The 25,980-nt window shown below is 36.4% G+C and overlaps 1 protein-coding gene across 2 annotated transcripts in view; it reads right to left on the reverse strand.

Annotated features, from left to right (window-relative positions):
* Positions 1-25,980, reverse strand: part of SLC25A21 (solute carrier family 25 member 21) — a 448,904-nt gene that overhangs the window by 395,267 nt on the left and 27,657 nt on the right. Inside the window, exon 2 of one of the 2 annotated variants that reach the window (XM_074328168.1) lies at positions 22,449-22,544. The exons of the other annotated variant lie outside the window; for it this stretch is intronic. Coding sequence (XP_074184269.1) covers positions 22,449-22,509 — 61 coding nt within the window. The 5' untranslated portion in view covers positions 22,510-22,544. The remainder of the gene's footprint in view (positions 1-22,448; positions 22,545-25,980) is intronic. 2 annotated transcript variants of the gene reach the window in all.

Below are 25,980 nucleotides of genomic sequence, written 5' to 3' on the forward strand. Positions count from 1 at the left end.
TAATGGAGAGTAAAGCCAAACTCTGAAGCATAAGGAAGAGATTTAGAATCATTCATGCATCAAATAAAATAATGAACATTTCTGAGTACTGGACATCAAATCAGCAATGACTTTAGACAGAGGAGGCCTGACTGAAAAGGTGCTAGCCGAAAGGGCTAAAAGGGAGTGGGGTGGCCAATCCTGATACCAAACAGAAGCCCCACATGTCCAAGGGGGCCAGAGGTGTGGGCCTTTTTTCTCACAGCCAAATCACCACAATGCAAACTATAGGGGAAAATACCTTTTTCAATGTTTCCCATCTCAGACTGCACTTTAAAATTTAATTTTTATTATTTTTTTTTAAATAGGAAAGTCAGCGTGGGGAAAAGTCAAATCTATCTATTCCAAAAGAAAAACCCTGATATCCTGAGTTATTAAAATGAAGAAACCAAATGATCTCAAGTGTAACACTAAGTATGTATTATAAAGACATAAAGGTCTATCGGTAGAATAGAACAGAATTAATAGAATTCTACCACTAGAATTCAGAAAATGGTAGATTATTATGAAGTTCCATTTCTTCACAAATCCAAAATCCCAGATGACAATTAGCTTGCTAAAACTATCTCGGTAGCGTTATGTAGCACTATTAATATACATGTAGCACTATTAACATGTATGTTAATAGTGCTACATACTAAAACAATAATCAGATTGTGTCACCCAACAGCATGAGCACAGATGTTTGTAATTTCAGGCACAGATATTCCAAGTACAAAGTAGACAATATTAAAGATTTGATTCAGAAATGTGCTCCGGCAACAATACGAATGTTCTTAGCTAAATAGCTTCTAACTTTTCCTTAAAAAAAAAGTGGTTATGGGCCAGCCCCATGGCTCAGGCGGTTAGAGCTCCATGCTCCTAACTCTGAAGGCTGCCTGTTCGATTCCCACATGGGCTAGTGGGCTCTCAACCACAAGGTTGCCGGTTCAACTCCGAGTCCCGCAAGGGATGGTGGGCTCCACTCCCTGCAACTAAGATTGAACACGGCACCTTGAGCTGAGCTGCCTCCCGGATGGCTCAGTTGGTTGGAGCACGGACTCTCAACCACAAGGTTGCCAGTTCAATTCCTCGAGTCCCGCAAGGCATGGTGGGCTGCATCCCCTGCCACTAGAAACGGCAACTGGACCTGGAGCTGAGCTGCACCCTCCACAACTAAGACTGAAAGGACAACAACTTGACTTGGAAAAAAGGCCTGGAAGTACACACTGTTCCCCAATAAAGTCCTGTGAAAAATAAATAAATAAATAAATAAATAAATAAATAAATAAAAATAATAATTTAAAAAAGTGGTTATCAGGGTCAACATTCATATTTTTTATTTATGAAATACATATAGTGCCTACTAAGTGCTAGCTACTATTCCAGGAATTTTACACAAGTCATAAAATATCCTCATAATGTAAGTACTAATATGATGATCATCCCCATTTCACTGAAAAAGAAACCGAAGCAAAGAGAGGTTAAGGTTCTTGAGGTGTGCCCAAGAGCTCAAAGGAAATAACTGAACTTTCCAGGATTCAAACCGAGCCATAACTACTATATGTATCTGTACATACTTAGTAAGAACACAGGGGAAGTCTGAGAACCAGAGAGAAATGGAAATATGTGAGAATCAGTTGTTGATCCTAGTAAAAGTGACAACAGGTTTGTTTCCCTGGGAAAGTCCAAGTTCATACCTATCGTCCCAGTATAATTATTAATAGTAGCCCTTGTCACTCTCAATAGTGTCTAAGCTTGGGCATAAATTATAGCGTCAACCTCTTAGAAAGGCTCTATTTTACTACCATGGGAGAGCCTCTTAAGCTTTATTATCCATAATTTCAATATATGTAAAATGGGAATGCTAATATTTGCTCTCTTTCTGCTTCCCAACATGATATGTCACGAATCTCAGATGGCTGTAACTACTGAACTGCCATCACGTGCAGTGTATGAAGGTAGATGCTTTAAATTTGTTAATGGACTCATTGCCTATGAGTGTGTAATGCCTTTTTTATTCTTAAAAAACAAATATTTATGATACAAACCTTGGTGTCAGGATAGACTACAAACAAACAAACCATGAAGTCACTCTTAATCATTATTACTGAACCAGAAACTACATCAAGAAATTGAAAATGAACCTTTGCTAATTTCATTATATAACATCCACTTTATGGTTGACTCACTATTTCCACATAAGCAAGAAAAGTGAGCAGAATAAAAAAATTAACTGCTTTACTATTAAACATACAGTTTAAAAGTCTTCTATGGCTAAGTTATTCATCAGAAAGAAAAGCTGTAGATTCATTTTACAAAAGAGAAAGTATACTGAGAACTTGCTGCTATAGCAATGAATCAAAATTCAGAAAAGCATCTACATAAATTCAGAAAATCACCTACATATAGGGGATTAAAAGATATGAGCTCTATCATGGTGTGTGTGTGTGTGTGTGTGTGTGTGTGTGTGTGTGTGTGTGTGTGTGTGTATCCCTTTGTGTTCTCACTTTTTGGTCTGGAAATTCATGATAATAAAAGGAAGAACATCTAGGATGGATAAAGATATTACATCTTCAGTGTTCAACTTTTTGTTCTCTATCTCCATCCATTCACTACCCCCACAATCTAATTTCTGACACATTGGCCATTTCATCACATCTAGCACTTCCTTTACTCCTCTTTATCATCTCACTAAATTTACTCATCTTTTTTATTGAAAATAAGAGAAGACATACAAGTATATTCATTGTGTTTATTTATTTATTGTTTTAGAATTCATCCCACTTTGCAAAAGCAGAGTTTGGGTCACATTTTCCTCACTTATAAATTGAGAAGTTTCAATCAGTTTATCCCCATAAAATTCACAGCTTTGTAGATCACAATATATTATGTGAATGAGGAGAGCTTAATAAATGCTTCAGACTGAGACACAAATAAAGATTTTGATGGTGTGAATGATTCTATTTTGCTGTGGGGAGAAAAATCACATAACAACTAACTCTGCTTCAATTAAGCAATAAATCTTTGGTCAAACAGAAAAAGAAAGGACAAAAGAAGAGAGGAAGAAAGGGGAGAACAAGAGGGAAGAAAGGAGGGAGGGAGAAAACCTTTGGTATCTAAAAACATAAGTGCCAGATTTGTGATATTCCCTAATTTCCAGTGAAATTTGATCTATTAGTCACTAGAATGTGAAATACAAAGACAAGATACATAAAGGCGATTTTGGCTTTTTGAAAAAATCGTTTTATCTTTACCTATCATAAAGAATGGTTGTGAAAGTAAATGATGTCGTACGGTCAGGAGACCCATGTGCTAGCCTAAGCCTACTTCTAATTAACTGCCCAAGAGAAAGCAAGTCACTTGATTTTTATAGGCCTGCATTTTGTCATGGTTCCTGAGGCATCTCTCGGAATGAGAAATAATGGTAGCGATTATACCTTCAGTCCTTCACAACTTTTCTCATTGCAAAACTGCCGTATAGTATAGTTGACATTCTTCTTTATTGATTATCTGAGGTCTTTAAGAAAGAAAATAAAAACAGAAATTGAATGAATATTTTGCCAGTAAGATTTCTCAGAGATGTGAAAATTATTAATATTGCATGTCTAAAACCAAAATAGCTTAAATCTATATAATGAATGTAAACTATTACAGTATTATTATTAAAAATATTTTATGAGTATATTTATAACATCATAGTATTCCAAGAACTAAAGCTTCTGACTTTAAGTTGACCTGTGCTTTTTATGAAGAACGTTTCAATACTTGTGAAAAAAAACAAAACCGAATAATTGCTGTAAAACAATAGTTTGTGAACACTACTTCAGACTTTCTAACCATACTCTAGGGAATCCAAGAGCTCATTTCCTGTGAACTTCTATTACTTATGTTTTATGTTAAGAGGTTATATTGGTTTGCAAAGGCATTAGTTAGCCAGAAAACTAGTCTCTAGAGAATTTGTTTCATTATTAAATGCAAAATAAGATACTAAATAGCAGGATGAAGGCAACTTTCACATTTACCAAAATTACCTAATAGGCTTACAGAGAACAGGTGATTATCACTGAATTCTGGAGTATTAAGCATGTCCAGTTGAAATAAGGCATACACGGGCTCTTCTAAATATGAAGGAATCTTCATCTGTTATTTCTCAGAACCAAAAACACAACATGTACAGACAGAAGTTATGATAAAGATGTAAGGAAGGCACCCCCTACTTGGGTTGAAAAATGCAGGAGAGGAGATTCAAAATAGCGGAGTAGATACATGTTGTGCTTGCCTCATCCCATGAACACATCAAAATTATAACTAAATTATAGAACACTCAGCCTGAGAACCATCTGAAGTCTAGCTGAACAGAAGTTTTATAACTAAGGATATAAAGAAGCCATGTCAAGACTCGTAGGAGAGGCAGAGACACGAAATGGGCAGTTGAAAATCAGGAGAGATATCTCTGCCACAGAGGTTCCCCAAAAAGGAACAAGGGATCGCAGCTCCCCACACCAGGCTCCCCAGCCCAGAGAACTGGTGCTGGGAAGATGAGCCCCCTCAACTCCTGACTGTGAAAAACAGTGGGGATTCCGACTATCCAGGTGGGATGGAAGGCTGGGGGAAACCCAGACATCCTCTTAAAGGGCCCACGCAGGCACTCACCGTGAGCTCTGGCAGAGGAATAATGACTCTGAAGGCATCGGAAACATATGGGGAGAGATTCATTTGTGTAACTCCAGGGCAAGAACTGGAGAGACAATCCCCATTTTCTCTATGTGGGGCCCTTCTCCCCTGCAGCCTGAAGGTGAGTGCCATCTTTCCTGTGTTGAGCCCACCCCTACAGGCCAAATCTGAATCTGATTGGCCTGGTGAGCTCAGCTGTTCCACCCTGTTGACTCATTGAGACCCTGCCTCACCCAACTTGCTTACCATAGGAGGCTTTATCAGCAGCTAACCCTTACGGGAGCTGGCAGGTGGCCACATGCCTCTGAGAGTCCTGGCTTTTTGCAGAGCTACCCCAGACCCAGTACTAGTGGCAGCCATCCTCGGTTCAGAGCGTGGCCTCTCCCTCTCCCACATGCCCCCAAGTATAGCACAGGCAGAAACTAACTGCGGATCTCCTTGTACATCCCAGAAGGTACTCCCCAGAAAGTCACAGGCAGTGGCTGATGTAGGCCATCACCAGGCCTCCTTCCAAGAGACCCCAGAAGCAAAATACTTGGAGGTTAGCTGCAGATGACAGCAGAGCAACATCCAATTAGCCCCACAAGTGGCACACACGAAGGGTCGTCTCAACAGGCACCAGAGCCTGCTGGGGCAAATTCCACTCTGTGGGGTAAGGCCCCCCCACACAGCAGCCCATGAGCTGGGGACATGGCCAAACCCCACAGCCAGTCAGCCTGAGGGTCAATACCACCTACAGACATGCCAATAGCAATCAAGGCTCAACTATAACAGGAGGGCACACACAACCCACACAAGGAACACTCCTGGAGCACCTGGTTCAGGTGACCTTGGAGACTGTGCCACTGGGCCCCTCAGGATACTCACTACATAAGACCATCCAGCAAGACTGGGAGACATAGCAGCCCTAGCTAATACATAGAAACAAACACAGAGAGGCAGCCAAAATGAGGAAACAAAGAAATATGTCCCAAATGAAGGAACAGGAGAAAACTTCAGAAAAAAACTAAACAAAATGGAGGCATGCAACCTACAAGGTACAGAGTTCAAAACAATGATTATAAAGATGCTCAAGGAACTTAGTGAGAACTTCAACAAAGAGATAGCAAGCATAAAAAAGGACATAGAAACCATAAAAAAGAACCAGTCAGACGTGAAGAATACAATAACTGAAATGAAGAATGTACTAGAAGGAATCACCAGCAGACTAAATAAAGCAGAGGATTAAATCAGCGATTTGGAAGATAAGGTAGCAGAAAACACCCAATCGGAACATAAAAAAGAAAAAACAATATAAAAATTGAGGATAGTTTAAGAGACCTCTGGGACAACAGCAAGAGTAACAACATTCGTATCATAGGGGTACCAGAAGGAAAGAGTGAAAGCAAGGGATTGAGAATCTATTTGAAGAAATAATGACTGAAAACTTTCCTAACCTGGTGAAGGAAATAAACACACAAGCCCAGGAAGTGCAGACAGTCGCTCCAAAAAATGAACCCAAACAGACCCACACCAAGACACATTATAATTAAAATACCAAAGGTTAAAGACAAAGAGAGAATCCTAAAAGCAGCAAGAGAAAAGCAGTTGGATACCTATAAGGGAGTTCCCATAAGACTTTCAGCTGATTTCTCAACAGAAACTCAGCAGGCCAGAAGGGATTGATCACAAAATTCAACATGGTCCCAGGGTACTCTAGCCAGCAAGGCTATCATTTAAAATCAAAGGACAGATACAGAGCTTCCCAGAAAAGAAAAAGCTAAAGCAGTTCATCACCACCAAACCAGTATTACAAGGAATCTTAGAGGAACTTAAGACAGGGAAAACAAAAGAGATAAAAAATATGAATAATAAAATGGCAATAACTACATATCTGTCAACAATTGCTTTCAATGTAAATGGTTAAAAGCTCCAATCAAAAACATAGGGTGGTTGAATAGATAAGAAAACAAAACTCATACATGTGCTGCCTACAAGAGACTCATTTCAAACTCAAAGACACACACAGTATGAAAGTAAAGGGATGGAAAAAGTTATTTCATGAAAATGGAAACAAAACCAAACAAACAAAAAAAAAAGCTGGGGTAGCAATACTTATACCAGACAAAATAGACTTTAAAATAAAGGCTATAAGAGGAAACAAAGAAGGACCCAGTGATCCCACTTATGGGTATTTATCTGAAGAAACCCAAAATGCTACTTTGAGGGGATGTGTGTATCCATATGGTCACTGCAGCATTGTTTACAATGGCCAAGATGTGTAGGCAGCCTAGGTATCCATCGATGGATGAATGGATAAAGAGTAGGTGGTACACATATACAGTGGAATATTGCTCAACCAGGGAAGGGAATGGGTTCTTGTCATTTGTACTGCGTGGATGGATCTGGAGGTTATTCTGCTGAGTGGAGCATGTCAGACGGAGAAAGACAAATGCAATGTGATATCGCTTATATGTGGAATCTAAAGAACAAAATAAACAAACAAAACAGAAACAGACTCATAGATACAGAGAAGATTTTGATGGTTGCCAGATGGGAGAGGAGTTGGGGTGGTGGGTGAAAAATGGGAAGGATTAAGAAGTACAAATTTGTTGTTCCAAAGTAGTAATGGGGATGTAAGGTATAGCATAAGGATTATAGTCAATAATATTGTAATTACTACATATGGTGTCAGGTGGGTACTACATTTATCAGGGTGTAGATGGGAGGGGGTTAGGGGGCAGGGTGAAAAAGGTGAAGGGATTAAAATATACAAATTGGTAGTAACAAAATAATCATGGAGATGTAAAATACAGCATAGGGAATATAGTCAATAGAATGGTAATAACTACATATAGTGCCAGGTGTGTACTAGACTAGTCACTTCTTAAATTATGTAAATGTCACTTCTTAAATTATATAAATGTCTAAACATATGCTGTACAATTGAAATTAATATAAAATAATATTGAATATCAACTGTAATGAAAAAATTAAAAGGAGGGGAAAGATGAAGGGCAATAAGTGGTCTAAATTTTCAGGTATAAAACAAATAAATCACGGTGATGTAATACATAATATATGGAATACAGTCAGTAATATTATGATGGTGTGGAACGGTGTCAGATGGTTGCTGGACTTATCATGGTGATCACTTCATTAGGTATGTAAGTGTTGAATAACTATTATGTACATCTGAAACTAATATAACATTGTATGCTAACTATATTTTTAATAACTTTTTTTTTTTTTAATTCAGGAGAAAGGGACCTAACCCATTTCTCTCCAGGCCAGCCCCTGTGCTTAGCCAGGGTCAACTCCACCCACTCAACATCCCCAGCACCATGATTTGATTATGTAAAGGAACCTACTATATTGTTCTAAATCATTGTCAGTTAAATCAATGGCAATGAAAATATTTCATGCCAAAACAACTCTTTATCGATAATTGATAATTCACACAATGGAGCAACAGCCTGTTTGAACCAACACTTACCATACATGTTACTTGCTTTTTAAGAGACTATAAACTATTGGAAAAGCTAATTTTCCTATTTTATGCTAAACTTCACTATGTAATTCCAGAAAAACAAAACTGTTCACTTTTTGAACAAGTTACTAAGATAAACCAGTGCATGCACAGTGTAGTCGGAAGATATCCAGCCCAGGAGTAAGGAGATAGAAATTCTGGACCTGGCTCAGCCTTTGAAATTTTTGAAAAATTACTTCTCTCTGTCAGTGTTTTAATCTATTAATTAAGGAAGTTGGGCTCAATGGAAGTTTTCCAAACTTTGTTACAACAAGATCCCTTTACTGCAACAAAATTTACTAATGAACTCAACCTGTTAAATGATAAAAGTGAACCAGCTCTGATTGAAAAGAGTGCAGGAATCCCAAGCTTCACCAATTGCCTTCTTGTCTACCCCCCAATTCAGATTACAAACCACTAAGCTTTAGAATCTCTAAGGCCCCTCTGTGACTCCATGTGAATGACAAAGAAAATAAATGAAGTAGATATTAGTTTTCAAAAACTGATCATGAGTTGTCTGGGGCTCTGGAAAAGAGTTTAAGAGAAAGATAGAGGGAAGAAATGGATGGCCATCTCTCAGTGGTTCTAGATTCTCGTTACTGGGGGCCTTGCTTTAGAGAATCCCTTTTCTCTTGCTGTCACTCATTTCTGGTTTGAAAAGCCAAAGCAGTCAAATAATAGAGTCAATTAAAAAGAATAATTTTCTTGTAATGAATTTCATATTATCTGTATCAATTCACTCTCCCCAGAAAACCAAATTATGTTTAAGGTATAGATTGCCTCCTGTATATTTTTGCCTTGTATGTAATTCTATGTCAAACATCCCTTAGGAATACAACCAATTGTAATCTTATTCAAAGACAAAATCCAAAGTAAAACAAAATTAACTCTGTTATTAAATGGCAGTTTGAGACAATACTAAGCTGAATTTGCAGATAACAAATTCCTACTATTTGGTATTCAGGAAAGATTTTTCTAATGGAAAACTAGTATGCTTGATGAGCTGAAAATTTGAAACAAACTTGAGGACAAATGGTGTGATAGAAAAATAAATTCATTTAATTCATTCATTTAACAAATATTATTTGAGCACCAGCAATGTGCTGGGCAATATTCTAGATGTTGGAAATATAGCTGTGAACAATACAAACAAAAATCCCTGTCCTCATAAAGCTTATAATATTCTCATTTCATTTCCTTTATTTTCTTTCTTTTTTTCTTCTCTCTCTCCCCCTTCCCTATCCCTTTTTCTCTCTTTTCCTCTTCTTCCCTCCCTGCCTTCCCTATACTTCACATTTCCAGAAGGAAATAAAGGTGATAAGGGCAATATATTCTGCGGAATAAGAAAATTAACCTAAAGTTTGAGGTCCAGAAGAATACTACACATTCCTTTGTAGGGCATGGGCCACTGGTGAACACTAGCTATTTGAGCTATTATTAATAGCATTGTCATTACTATAGTATAGAATAAGGTAGTGGAAACAATAAGCAAAGAAGAATAAGAGAGGAGGGGGAGAAAGAAGAGAAAAGGGTAGAAGAAATAAAGAAAATCAGAAATTGGAATTAGAGATGATCACAATTGTCAGAGACTGCTTTGGTGCAGAGAAGTAATTGTCCTTCAATATTCATTCTCCTCTTCCTTCCTTTTGGCAATAGAACGATCCCACCATAACTACTTACTTTCAGTGGGACACATAATTGCCTATCCCCAAATACACTTCCCAGACTCCTTTCCAGCTAGTGTGGCCATATGACCGAGTTCCAGCCAATGGGATGTGAAAGGAAGTGGTATAAGCAATTTCAGGTCATATCTTTCTGAAGAAAGTTGCTTCCCATCCCTACTTATGACCCTATCACCATGAATGCAGGCTGGGACAAGGACACAGTGGTGGCAATCCAAGTTTCACTGTGCATGAGGGGATCATGTTCCAGGAAAATAAAAGTAACCTATATTCTTTGAACTTATAAAACAGAAACACCTATACGCCTTCTTTCTTTTTTGAGTCACTGTATTTTAGAGTCTCTTTGTTACAGCAGCTTAGATTGCACTCTAATTAACATAAGTTCCTTCTACCTTATTACTGATTAAAAAATGGAAACAAAAATATAGGGATAGATGCAAAGAGACAACACCCAATATGTGCCTCTGCTTTGATGTTATGAGAGCTAAAATCCCCAGGGAGCCTTAACTCTAGCTCAGTTCTTAGTGTCACGTCACTCTAAGAAAGCTTCATAAAGTGATTCTGAGGATTTCCACACACACTTCAGGTAGGTCAGATTTCAACCAGCCAAAAGAAATTGCTGCAGGAGGCTGAAATCATTCACTATACTTAAATGTTAGCTATGGCTGCCTACTAGTTTCCTAATACATGGAACTTAAAAATACACCTTTTGTCCTATTACACAAACATCTCTACCTTACCATTTTGTTGAGAGGGATTGAATTAAGTATTTCTACTCATAGTCTTTTTAATATCATGACAATAAAATAGAGAGTGGCAGAGAAGATCACAAAGATTGTATACACAAACTGGGCAAATACAGACACAGAATACAGAATATACGTAGGTACAAACCAATCACACTTTATCACTGAGATTGCCTTCTTTCCTCAGAAACTTTTCTCTAGTTATTTGGAGAATACCATGTATAATTATTAAAACTTATGCTTTGAACTACTGCTAAATTTTTCTCTTCCATTCATTTTATGTTTGATATTTGCTACTAAGATATTGAGAGCCATTTTTGAGTCTAACATGAAAAAGATATTTATATATTTTAATAATCCAGGTGATTAAGCATCAAAAGTAGTAGAAAACTAGGTTAAACATGGTGATGTAATAAAAATGTTTAGCATGTCTTGACATTCCATTTTTCTTCAGACTTTTAATTGTTTGCTTTTCCTCCTACATACCATAATAAAACATAGTTACAATCAACGTGTGATGACAATTGTTTTCAGGGTTGGGTTTGCATTCTTCTAAATATATTGGCATTTGTAAGCTGGAAAAGATAGATGTAATCAACCACCCTCAGACAAAAGTAGGATGACTATTCTGGCAAAATGTTCAAACCACATTAAGCCCTAATTTGAAATGATGTTTGAAAGAAAGCAATGCAACTAGGACCAATTTATTTGTACAGCAACTAAAAACTGAACTTACTAGACATATTTAAGAGATGGAAACAATTAAATGCATTTGTTTTCTAAATAGACCAAATATATTAGAAACTTCGAGTATAGAAAAAATCCAATTTTACCAGACACTATTATTTGTTGCTGTGCAATACTTAAATCATTTTCTTTAATGGCCCTCTGAGGTTGTTCTAATAAAACATGCTATTTTTAAGAGTGAGTAAACAATCTGTTTAATTTCACATTATCAATATATCATAGAGTTGTATTCTAATTAGCAGCATATGGAAGGAAGTAGCTTTGAGGAAGGGTGGGACAACTTAAACAGAATGTCATTTTCTTGGGGAGGGGCTATTGTTGGCTTTCATTTTTGTTTTTCTGAAAAGATAAATCTCGATGCTTTCTCCTTTGTATTGAAATCAAGTTCCTATGGTATTCTAGTAAAATTATGTCATGTGAGTTCTTTTCGGGTACATATCTAGACACAATAGGCACTCGGCTGAAGATAACAATTGTTCTGGCTCCAAAAAGATTGAAATAATGCCGTTTATATCCAGAATAATATCCTGCCCCAAATGCGGGATGGCCAGATACCAGCATATCATCAAGTCTTTGGCTAATATATGTACCCTGACCACTCAATCATGGAGAGTTTAAGACCAAGTGTCCTAGACTCTCTGGCGTCTTCTCCCTCAGGCTATATCCTGACAAGTCTAGCTAAGAGAGGTGGATCCTTACACAACATAATGAAGCACAGGTCTGGGAGGGCAGTACTGCCAAGGCCACACTGACGTTTGCCAAGAATTGATGCTACAGAGTATTGAAAACAGGATAGGCCCCTTCTCAGTTCTCCTCCTCCACTACTAGTGTGTAGAATAGTCTGATGAACATATGAATGAATAAACATCAAGAGGAATTTTTTTCCATAAGGATCACACATCACTAGAGAAAGTATAAGGTCTGCCCCAGCATGGAAGACACAGGAATGACTGGTAGGAAAGGGAGAACACTCAGTAGTTTTTAAATTTCATTACTGCATCTCAGTACTACCATAAGTACTCAAAGAGCTTATTTACTTTATGTAGAAACACTAACAATTCATGTGCATGGCATTTTCCTAACACTAGTTGTTTCTCCTAGAAATCTGTCTAGGATTAGGAGAGTATTTGACTTTGATATCTTGTGTATTCAAGCTGCTGACAAACAAGTTAAGGAGATCCTGCTGATAAAAGCATTCAGCTTCAAGATACTTAAGAGGTTAAAATATTGGTGAGACAACTAAAGCATGACTGAAACATCAAGTCTAACGAATTGCTTCATTCTATACCAGTATAATATTTCATATCTAGCAAGTCTAAAGCACATTCTAATTGAGCTAAAAACCAATGAATGCTTCAGATACTACAACTGTAATTATTCAGCTCTTTAGCTACAATATTTAAAGATTCAAGTGTTTCTTCTAGTTAAAAAGTACATTAATAATTAAAATATAAAAACATATGTAATAAAAATACATTTAGACTTATTTATGTAAAACAGAAATGGTCCAAAAGAACAATTCTATAGCATAAAGGATAAGAAAGTTGAAAAGGATTTTTAAAGAATGAGCTCCTGAAGAAAAGTTCAAATTATTGAGCAAGGATAGTCATAAAACTTAAATCAACCAGCAAACATTAACTGAGACACTGTTTCAAGTGTCATGGCACACAACATACAACCTCTCACTTCTATCCACCTCACAGGATGAACTCTTTACTGAATGTATAGACCAATGTGCTATCAAGAATAGCTAATCTTTAAGTAGCTACTCTTGCTTAGAGTTTTGCGAGTTGTAAGAACTGCCTTACCATGCCCCTACATTTTCCGTGTCTGTCTTACAACACACAAGATACACTGTTACTAAAGGCATATGTTACGTACTGTAACTTCAGCATTACATTTTAAGCCCTTAGACATGCTATTGGAAGCCCTTACTAGGCAGACCTTTCCAAACTAACCAGAACATATCCTTTTAATAAAAAATAATAGCTATGTTCTCATTTTCAAAGTTTGCGATTAAAACCTACAGTGAAAGAATCCAGCTGAGAAGAAATTTCCTTTTGGTTCAAAAAAAATAATGTCATTAAATTTATCGGAACAATATGAAATGAAGATGTTGTTGTTGGGTCCTTCACTTATAATGGAAACCAAATAGGCTTGCTGGCTTAGTTAAGTCCATAAATTATTTGTCACATAACATTTCAACAATAATTTTAAACATAAAAATTAAGGTACAAAAGAAAATCCCACTATCAATGATAATCAAACTAAGCAATTACACATCTTTTTGCATGTGATTTAACTGCCCAGATTTCAAAGAAAACCACATAAGCTCACATGTTAAAATAGTGCTTTTATATATTTTAATCATGGGAGGACAGCGTTTCAAAACATAACGTAGTATTGGGTGCCATTCCAACTGCCGTTTCAGATCCTTTGACATGGAAGCTTTGTTTGCTAATCTTGGCTTATACTTTTAAAAACAACTTACTATAACTTTACATGGTAGCATTCTACTTTTCTTATAGTTTATAACCTAAAAATTGCACTGTTAAATTGCTTTTGATATTGACAAAGGGCACTGTTACTCATTTAATTTTTTACATGGAGCTGAAAGGTACATGAATCATCCTTTTGAAACTTGGAATGCAGGCAAAACAGTGGATGTGAATGGAGACTAAGTAAATAATTCCTCTCATCATCTAAACTTTTTTTCAGGGCATCAGCCCTGGAAAAAGTCATTTTCTTTGCAGTAGCCTATGGCCCTTAAAAAAAAAGAAATGGTGACAAATTTATTCCCAGAGAGCAGTTTATTTACCATAAGATGTGACTCAGTGAAGTGTTTTGTGTTCTGGAAATGTGAAGTTAATTCTTCCTGTCAGAACCTTAGGAAAGCAGGCACATTGTAAACATGCTTTTGCATTTTAGAGCTGGCCCTCCTTTTATTTTAGAAGCGAGTTGTTTCTATGTGTCCCATAAATCAGCGTTCTTAGATGTGCAGAAATAAGTAACTTAATAGTATCTTTGTATGACAGATCTCATATAACATACATGAACACACCTTTCATTCTCCATATGGGATTGCAAAGGGGAATAAGGGTACAAAATGAAATCCTTAGAGATGAAATTGAATTTAGCTAAAGTGATACTTCTTGATGACGAATTTTAAGCTCCTTCAAATAGTGTCAAGTCAGAGCCAAGGCTCAATACTGCCATCTCCTTCTTAAATGCTGAAATACAAGAGCAATCTCAGGATAAAAATACAGGAAAACAAAGCAAAGACAAGTAGCTATTGGACACACAAAATTCCCCAAACACATAATTTTTATGTTTGTCATTTTGGAAGGAAAGTCTAATCACTAAGGATAGTATATATGCTCTATTAAATTAATAAATATTTTAAACTACAAAATGACTAATTTTTTTTGAGGCTTGCCCCCTCCCAGAAAAGACAAAATATACAGTTAAGTTATTCATTCTATTATTGATAATAGTCCAATTTATTTTCCTTAGTTGAAAGATATTTAAGGATTGAGATGCCGACTAAGGCAGTCAATAAAGTCAGCCTTAAATTTAAGCAGAGTCATTCACTGAACTATATTGTAGGGCTCTTTTATTCATTCTCTGATCTAATAGTTTTCTTACCTAGTAACAGATACCTGAAAATCCACCATGAGAATGCTTTCTTTAACTTAAACCTTTGAACTCTATTAAAATGCAAATAGCTCGCTGAGAGGTAAATTTGCAATGTATTATCAACTATGTAGATCTGATTGTGCATTGCACTTCAGTATGATGACAATCATTTTCTGGAGAGTTTCTTTCCTTCACTGTATCAATCTTGATAAATTATATGATGATTCCAGGGTTAGTTCCTCTTAAGGGTAAGATTTAGCTGAAGAGAAGAGATAGGGGGCCTCCAGTATAGTGGGTGATGAGTAAGTAGAATGGGAAGGCTGAGTAGAAGAGTGTTTCTCAGGGAATCGTTTAGGTATCACATTTATAGGACTTAAGGGGTCATACCCATGTTGTATGAAACACAACACAACCTCAATTGACAATAGTCACAATATGTATTTCACTAAAATAAAGGTTAAAGCACTAGATTAGTTTTATCGTTAACATCTTGAACAATTTTTCTTTTTCAAAAGAACAAAAATGCTAATTTGGAATCTCTCGTTCCCAAACCGAATAGATGACTACATTTCTCATATCCAAGCAAAGAGGGATACATTCAGAATCAGCCTGAGGGAATCAGAGGCCCAGGGGAGGCATTGTTCCACCCTAGGTATTCTCACCCTATTTAGCAAAACCACTTTTTTCCCCCTGGTCTATTGAGATCTAGGAGAGAAGCCTAGAAGGAACAAGGAAATTTATCTTCTGTTAGCTGTTGAACAGGTTACTCACTGACAGAACAGCTCTGTTGTCCTGGCTGGTACACAAAAAACCCACATCCTTAAAGGTGGGGTTCATAGTCAAGAAAGGCCACTGACCCAAGGGGGAAAAGAGGATGCGCTCACTCTTACTGCAGTAGTCATAAAGGACCAATGCTCTTACGTACAACACGAGTGATAAAACGAGATGCAGTGTTCAGACTTGAGAAAGAGAAAATGAGATAGGAACATTTCTGTGAATCTATTAAGTGAAGAACACACGTCATAAAAACTACAAGAATTATATTAAAATTTAACCACAAAAATGTAATAGTATGATAATGTTCCTATACCTCCTAAATTCAATAATTCAAAACTTAAGATTAAGTAGTTCTTTAAGTAAATTGACTATGAAATGAATCAGATTTAAGAGAATTTCTCCCTGCCTCTAATAACTAGGAGTTTTTTATAGAAAAGTTTACTGGAGCAAATTATCTCCTCACCTACCAACTCCAAGTTTACGTAATCTGTGTTTCAAACATTTGGGCTTCCGACTTTTTAATGAGAAGTATATATTTCGCGTGCATTTAATGTCATTTGAAAGAATATGTTTTCAAAGTTATAAGATGTATTACAAAAGGTAAAAATGACAGATGTTTTTAAATGACTAAAGAGGACTTACTTCACACTTATCAATACTGCCGTTGGTTCTCTAAGAGGGCAATGCCTGTTTACAGTCTTTCATCCAGAGTTAGAAACAAAGGACACCAAGCACACGGCCAAACTCTGCAACGCAGAGGACACAGGTGAATCTACCTGTGCAGGACTGCAGGACAAGGAACGCCAGATCTGAGGACTTTGCCTTGGTCCCTTGAATAAAAAGACGCTGCATGCTACAATGCCTGCCATTCCTCAAGATTCATTACCAGGCATGTTGGCTCAGTTGTGGAGGAAAACATAGTCAAGGGAAAACATTTGGAGCTGGGTTGTTTTATCTAACACCCTCGTCTAATTGTTAGTAAGTGGCAGCATCCCCACTGGCAGGCCCAGCAGTAACAATAAGAGAACACAACACAGAAGTTTCTCCATATATAAATCGCGAGAATGAATATATACTGCACCTTGAAGAGTGACACTGTCCTAACTGGGATAAGCACCGCCAGCCTCATCCTTCTGTTATTTCCTCTTATAAGGGGAAAACTGAAAGGGCTGTGTGGGTGGGGGTTACAGAACTGAAGTCACTTGCTAGGTTGGTGCAAAAGTAATCACGGTTTTTACAATTATTTGTCTTTTGAACCGCAATTACTTTTGCACCAACCTAATAAATGGTGACAGGATAGTAAGAAACTAATAAAAGAGCCAAAAAAAAAATTTCTTTGCAAAACATATCATGGCAAAGGCCTTTTAATCTTAGGGACTTCAGGAAATGCCCAAAGGGCATATACTAAGGACGACGGTGCACCCTTTAAAAGTGACTTTCAAAATTTTTCAGAACTCCAGACCACTTGTGCTGGGCAAAACGTTTAACGACCGCACTTGCTCTTAGATGCAGCACATGAAATTATTGAAGAGTAGCCCTGATTTTCCTGATACTTACCATATTCAGGAGATCATGTCTTCGTTAGCTGATTACAGGATGGGGCATGATTTTTACCCTGAGGTAAATTGTATGAACATGAGATTGATTAATCTAAGGTTCCTAATCTCACTGACCTATTGAATGGGAATAAAATTGCCTGTTAATGCAAATGAGTAGAGGGAAATGTATAAGGAACAAGAAAAGCACATGATCATTTATAATATATGGGTCCCAGCATGTAATCCGTTTTCACTGAAAACGTGCTGACTTCCTCAAATACCAGGAGTGGGGAATTCATGATGAAGAAACCAACTCCCTTCCTTAGATCCCATCTCATCTCATGCTCCAACCTTTCTCTTTCAAGAACGAGCTCAAAAGTCAAGTTCTTCATCAAGTGTCCTCTGATCCCCAGAGATAAGAGTAAACATTTCTGATCTCTACTGACAATAGTTTCTCTTTCTGTCTCCCTCATCATGCTCTACCATACATTTTTCTTTCTTGCCTCCTTCCCACCCCTGTTTTATTGAGATATAGTTGACATGGAACACTGTATTAGTTTGAGGTATACAACATAATGATTTGGTATATATATGTATTACAAAACAATTACCACAATCTTTAGGTTAACATCCATCACCCCACATAGTTACAGGTTTTTTTCTTGTGATGAGAACTTTTGCTTTCTTGTTATGAGAATGTTTTTGTTTCTTGAGGAACTTAACCATCTTGATTATCTCCGGAACAATTTGGATGATGCCTTGCCCTAATAGGTCATCAAACTCCTTCCTGACATTTCTGAGAATGTATCTTGTGATAAAGAATTATTTTTTTTTCTTGTTGAATTCCTCTAATTATTTACAAGTCCTTCCTTATGTAACTTATGTAACCACTTTGTAACTTCTATCCATAGATCCAAATTATGCAATTTTAGAATAATGCAGAAGTCTAATCTAACTTTCATGGTATAATACTTCATTATGTTTTATTTGCCAGACCAAACGCCCTCCTATAAGAAATGGCTTCTAACATCCTTCATCATCTTTGTCATCCATTTAAATATATCTTCCATTTCATCAATATCCTTAAAATCTTCCCATCAGAAAGATATCAGAAAATTAATACGAGAACAATAACAAATATATGAAATAACAAAGTACTACAGAAGCACAGTAGAAGGAACAATTATCTGGCTTGAGAAGTAATCCATTAATAATCAGTGAAATAACTGAATAAGACTAAACCAATGTCAGAGAATCCTACAGCACCCCCTCAAACACTCTGGGGGGTCACAGTTTTCCAAGGTGTACAGCAAATAGTAAACAAAACTAATAACAACTAACATTAATTGAACATATAGCATGTACCATTGTATATGCATTTTTCACACATTAGGTCATTTAACCCTCATAATAATCTTTGGAATAGATATTGCCATTACCTCAATTTACAATTATTTGCTAAAGGTTACACAAATAAAAGGAAAGTTGGGACTTCATCCAGGTATATCTGGTTCCAAAGCCCAAGCTTTTAAATCTTATGTTATGTTGCTTAGTCTTAAAAATAAATAGGTAGGTAGGTAGACAGACAAAGAGAAAATTAAAAGTAGACGTGGTCACATAAATCTGGAAAACTCTTATATAAAGAATCAGGTAACTGCTCGATTTCTCAAAATCTTTAAAATGCTAATTTTTCTTGCTAAACTCCATTAGAGGGATGTAGTTTATCATGTTTCCCAAACTTATTTACCAGAAATATTTTTTTCTAAGAGCATCTTGCAAACCTAGTGTTCCCAGGATACATTTTGGAAAATGCCACATTAGGTTAAGAACAACTCTTTAAAATTTTTTTTGAAGTACATTTGTTTAATCAGTTATGGATCTGTCCACTGGTGCTTGTGCAAGTAAATTTTCATAACTGATTTCTTAACTTGGAGAGACCAACCACCTAAATACAGTCTGGGGAGTAGAGAGGAATGTGGCTTGACAGTAGCTCATTCTTTTCTTAATTCGTTCAAAAGAAAGTAATGAACAGCTACCACAAGGGTGGTGGAGCTCTGTGCTAAGCACGAGGCATACAAACATGGCCATAACCCTGTCCCTTCTGTCAAGGCACTGATTGCTTTGGGGGGATGTGGACAGAGACACACACTGAGCATTTTTAGGGGCGGGACTCACATTGTGTGCACAATCAGAGTAGCCTCATGTAGAAGCTTTGAATGGAGACATGTAAAGAAATAACAGGATATATATAATGAGTACATTTGAATCATAAACAATATTTAGAGTCCATCAAAAGGAAATGTAATTCAATTTGCATCTAGTATCAGGGAATATTTCACCAAAGAGGGGCTGCACCCTCCGTCTTCTAGCTCTGATCACTAACAGTGGTCCAAATGTTTTATTGGCTTTCCTGTCCCCCAGTGACTGAGAATTTGTTTCCCAAAAAATACTGTAAATGAAAGTGTCACTAACTTTAAAATTGCTCTTTTTACAAAACAATTTGAATACTGATGTATATAGGTTGGTATACCTGATAAAAATTTGCTACTATGTCTTCAGTATTTAAAATCCAATATCAATTAGACACTTGCTTCTCTGGAAAATAATATTGGGTTAAAACATGTGCCCTATGAGCCCTTAGGGCCTATATCCACAGATAATGGGAAATCACTTATATAATATTATGAGCGAGAATGTTAAAAACGTAAATTGGTTGCTTTCTAAAGCATTTTAGTATCTGAAAAATTGCAGCATTTGGAAAAAGAAAAGACTTCAAGATTATTGCAAAATGTCCCAAGTGACATCTTGGACTAATTTAATCTGGAGAGCTCAGGGGAAGGAGGTAGAAAGGAGTGGCGCTGAGCTAGAGTCAGGCTTGGTGAGCCTGCTTTGGACTAGTTGTTCGTCTAATTCCTCAGTTTCAATCATCAACAGCTAAATGAAAATAAGCACATACAACTGAAAAGATAAAAAAGGTTCAAACCTACAGAAAATAAAGTATGTGACTTTCCTTGTTATGGAGCAATTTTTAAAACTAAAAGAACCAAAAAAACCCGGAAAAAACCCACGCTGCAAAACAACATGCCACGTAATGCTTTGTGTCCCACCAGACACTCCCTCTGACTAAACTCTCAAAATTTCCCATTTAATATAATGATGTGTTGTAAATAGTGAAAAACTGGAAAGAACAATATATCCAAGAACAGGGGATTGATTAAACAAATTGTGGAATGCCTTTATTAAAAAGTGGTGTTTACACTCATGACATAAAATGACAGAAATATCATTATTCAAAAATATGAAATTTTACAAACTCTATCATAAGAATCCTATACATACAGTTATAAACACAAACAAAAGACTTGAAAGAAATACATGAAAATAACCATGATTATCCCTGGGTGGTGGAGTTACTAGTGATTTTAATTTTCTTCATTATGCTTTCCTATATATTCCAAATTGCCCACATTAAGTTGTATTGGTTTTAAAAGAAAGAAAAAAATAATATCCTTTTTAAAGTACTTCCTTCTCATTTTATTTTTCCTTCATGGGGCACTGATTTAGGACCTTGAATAACAGCAGAATTTCCTGCTTCATATCACCTTTGTTCAAGCACATCTGTTAATATTCCTGGAGAGAGAAGATCCAGTTTAAAGTCTACATGCCTGAGATTACTACCTAAGGCTTATGCCACAGGACACATACAATAATAAACAGTTTTCCCAGTATATTATTGTCACCTGTAGCAAAGATAAAAATCTATTCGTGAGCATATAGCTGTGTTATAATGATTTCTTTCTTAAGCTGGATGGTTTGATTTCCAGTGTTGAAAATATCTGTAAGACCTCTTCTGAGGTCTTTTTGCATACAGATGTCACTGATATGCAAATAATGGGTAAACTGTGAATGGGAACTGGATAAATGGCCATCAAATGGAAAGAGGTGTACACTGGGTAGAAGTCAGGCCACCCGCACGCTTGTCCTGGTTATACTACTAAAAAGCTGTTTGACCTTGGAAAAGTCACAACTTCTTACAGTGTCAGTTTCCAAATTTGTAAAATTGGGAAATTAGACAATTTACTTGTCCGTGGAAGGACTCTACTGATAAGAGGGTTGCAATTGCATAAATATTGGAGAGTCACATACAGAACAGGGTGATACTTAGGTCAATGTGAACAGCTGTGAAAAGATTCTCCAAGGTCGAGAATTAACTAGAAGCCCCTGCCTAGTCTGCCACAAGCTAACTGAATGATTTTCTGAAAATCATTTGATCCCCTTGGGCTACTGTAAAACAAGGTGGGTAGACTAGACGATCACTGAGTTCCATTCTCCCTCTAAATTCTATGATTTGGAATTCAAATACCCTGTTTCCCCAAGCATAGGACCTAGCTGGACAATCAGCTCTAATGCGTCTTTTGGAGCAAAAATTAATATAAGGCCCAGTATTATATTATGTTGTCATATCATATCATATCATATCATATCATATCATATCATATCATATCATATTATATGATATTATACCCAGCCTTATATTGTAGTAAAATAAGACCGGGTCTTATAGTAATTTTTGCTCCAAAAGATGCATTAGAGCTGATTGTCCGGCTAGGTCTTATTTTCCGGGAAACATGGTGTGACTAGAGAGGATGAAGGAAACAAGTCAAAAAAGAATTGCAATAAACATGAAATACTCTGACTTCCTTGTTTCTACACTGGGTTAGATTGTCTTTTGGTGGAAGGATAAGCAAGGGTAACTCCTACATTCCAGTTGATGGTAGTATAGCAATTATTTAAAAAAACAAAACAGAACAATTATGATTAGGTAAGAGGCAGAAAATTATGTATCCAAATGCTATTACTTTCCATATAATAATTAGCTCCAGAAGGCATAACCATCTAGCACTTCTTGGCAACCAGAAAGCACTCAATAAATATTTATTTTATGAGTTATGATTACTGTTGTTCTATTTGAATGAGGATGACTAGGAGCAGACAGTCTTCAGTGGAGAATTCTAGTGTTTGGAAATCCCTTTCCTTTGTGTTTCAAAAGACTCCAAGTCTACGGACCCATTAAACATCCATTATGTGCTTATGGTCTAGCACAGTCAGAAGGTCTCACCTGGGATATACGGTATTCCAGTTACTTTGATAGCTGTCCAAATCCTGTGGCAGGATCTCATTGTGTTGAGAAAGTGTCAGAAGGAACTCAAAGAACCTAACAATTCAAAAGAAATAATCTTTGCTCACATAAGTTAGGAGCAATTATGTTTTTCGACCTATAGTCCGATGAATGATATCAGAATTTTCAAAAATTTGGGTAATATATAAGGAAGTGGTCCCAAAGTGTTTCATCACATCTCTTTTTATCCTACACACAACTTAGGTTAAAAACACGGTCTACGTTTTCATTTTAATCGTAAGCCAGGGCCTTGCTGCACTGTGGCCCAGCTGATGGCTCTTCTCCCTGCACACGTGCTGTGTGTATGTTACAATCAGACGTTGAATAGCTTTGTCATTAATAAGGACTGGAATAAGCATTAGTTGTGCTATCACAGAAGTGGCAGTTCACTAATACTGCATCAACAAGACATCATTACAAAATCAGCAGGCAAGGTCTGACAGCACTGGTGCTTTACCAGAGCCACTGAAATGGAATTTGATCGATACCAATGCCCTTATTATTATATACCTAAATTAAGGGAGGAAACACATTTGTGAAATTTATTTAATGATACATATAGTATTCATCCATGACTCATTGGTCATGATGCCACATGACCAATGTAACTGTACAGTTCACATGACGAGTTACTGAGACATTGAAAGGATTTTGTAGCGAGAAAGGATGTACATGTGTATAATTTTATATTTTTGGCAAAATTATACAATACACGCAATGCAATATAAAAATAAGAGGTAATTTATCACCACCTTCATTTCCACAAACTTACCCTGTATAGTTCAATTGCAGCAAAAAGTGTACATGAACATGACAGTCTAGTCCAATTTAATAAGTTTTTACAAAGTGACTGCTAGATATAGAACACTAAGGGACATTTAGGATGTGTTTATCACCTCCCTACCCTCAAGGAGCTTACAAGGACATTTTAGTTCTCCCTTATAAAGAAAATTCTAAAAATCAGTGGCTTTTTTAAAAAAAATTTCTTTAACAGTGTTCCCAGAAAGAGGTTTTCTGGAAATTAATGAATTGTATTTTCGCTACAGGCCTGTGTTTGTGAAGAGGACCATGGAACTGGATTTGATTTGAAAGAAAACAGCCAGGGTTTACTAGAAACTACTGAAACACATGGTTCTACAATACTAATATTAAAGGGATATTGCTTGCCTAGCCTGGTTTTGAGAATACCGGATTCCACTAAAGTAAAACAAAAAAGAAAAACAAGAAAGTGCTAGAGGTAGAATTTGTTATAATAATACAGCTCTAGGTTAGGCTGTAATAATAATAATAATAATAATAATAATAATAATAATAATATGCACCTTTTACTGGATACCAACCAAGTCCCAAGCTTGTTACAAACATTATCCTATTAACCCTGAAAAGTGAGTATTTTTACCCTCATTTTACAAATGAAGAAACTAAAACTCAAGGGGCTTAGGAAATTTGCCTGAGGTCACACAGCTATGAGTGGCAGAACCAGGAATATAATCCAGAAATATCTCACTCCAAACACCAGCAATTTCTGCTCATCACTTGCTTCTCTAGAGATAATTCTATGGATACCTTACATGAATACCTACCATTTGGCCCAAACAGATTTTTTTGACTTAAACTTTTTTTTTAAATTTTTATTTTTCTATTACAGTTGGCGTTCAATACTATATTAGTTTCAGGTGTATAGTATGGTGATTAGACATTTATGAAATTTATGAAGTGATTTCCCCCTCCCCTATAAGTCTAGTACCCACCTGGTACTATACGTACATAGTTATTACAAGATTACACTATATTCCCTGTGCTGTACTCTACATCCCCATGACTATTTTGTAACCACCAATTTGTACTTCTTAATCCTTTCACCTTTTTCACCCAGCCCCTCAACCCCTCCCATCTGGCAACCATCAGTTTGTTCCTTGTATCTATGAGTCTATTTCTGGTTTTTCTGTTCACTTATTTTGTTGTTTAGATTCCACATATAAGTGAAATCATATGGTATTTGCCTTTGTCTGACTTATTTCACTTAGCATGATATCCTCTGGGTCCATGAATGTTGTCACAAATGGTAAGATTTCCTTCTTTTTATGACTGAGTAATATTCCATTGTATATATACCTATATACCACTTCTTCTTTATTCAATTGCCTACTGATGGACACTTAGGTTTCTTCCTTATCTTGGCTATTGTAAATAATGCTGCAATGAACATGGGGATGCATATATCTTCTCAAATTAGTGTTTTGGATTTCTTCAGATAAATACCCAGAAGTGGATTTCTAGGTCATAAGGCAGTTCTATCTTATCTATCTATCTATCTATCTATCTATCTATCTATCTATCTATCTACCTACCTACCTATCTATCATCTATCTATTTATTTATTTAGAGGAACCTCCATAGTATTTTGCATAGTGGATGCACCAATTTGCAATCCAACCAACAGCGCACCAGCGTTCCCTTTTCTCCACATTGTCTCCAACACTTGTTTGTTGATTTATTGATATGGCTCTTCTGTCAGGTGCGAAGTGATATCTCATTGTGGTTTTAATTTGCATCTCTCTGATGATTAGTGATGTTGAGAATCTATTCATGTGTCTATTGGCCATCTTTGTGCCCTCTTTGGAAAAATGTCTATTCAGGTCCTCTGCCCATTTTTTAATTCAAGTGTGTGTGTGTGTGTGTGTGTGTGTGTGTGCGTGTGTGTTAAGTTGTATGAGTTCTTTACAAATGTTGGATATTAACCCCTTGTTGGATGCATCATTGGTGATATCTTCTGCCATTCAGTAGATTGTCTTTTTGTTTTGTTGATGGTTTCCTATACTGCGCAAAATCCTTTTAGTTTGATGTAGTCCCATTTTTTTTTTTTTTGGTTTGTTTGTTTCCCTTGCCCAAGGGCATATATATATATATATATATATATATATATATATATATATATATCCATATCACAGAGTTTACTGCCTGTATTTTCCTCTAAGAGTTTTATGATTTCAGTTATTGCATTTAAGTCTTTAATTCACTTTGAGTTTATTCTTGTATATGGTGTAAAAAAGTGGTCTAGTTTCATTTTTTGCATGCATCTGCCTACTTTTCCCAACACCAATTATTGAATAGACAATCTTTACCTCATTGTATATTCTTGACTCATCTGCCACAGATTAATTAACCGTATAGGTGTGAGTTTATTTCTGGGCTCTCTATTCTGTTCCATCAATCTGTGTGTCTCCTGTTTTTCTTCCAGTACCATGCTGCTTTGATTACTATAGCCTTGTAATACAGTTTAATATTAGGTAGCATAATACCTCCAACTTTGTTCTTCTTTATCAAGATTGTTGTGGCTATCTGGGGTCTTTTCTGATTCCATATAAATTTTAGGATTCTTTATTCTAGTTCTGTGAAAATGCTATTGGTATTTTGATAGAGATTGTATTGAATCTATAGAGTGCTTTGGGTAATACGGACATTTTGACAA

The sequence above is a fragment of the Rhinolophus sinicus genome, linkage group LG03, assembly GCF_036562045.2.
Source record: "Rhinolophus sinicus isolate RSC01 linkage group LG03, ASM3656204v1, whole genome shotgun sequence".
In the NCBI taxonomy this organism is placed as follows: Eukaryota; Metazoa; Chordata; class Mammalia; order Chiroptera; family Rhinolophidae; genus Rhinolophus; species Rhinolophus sinicus.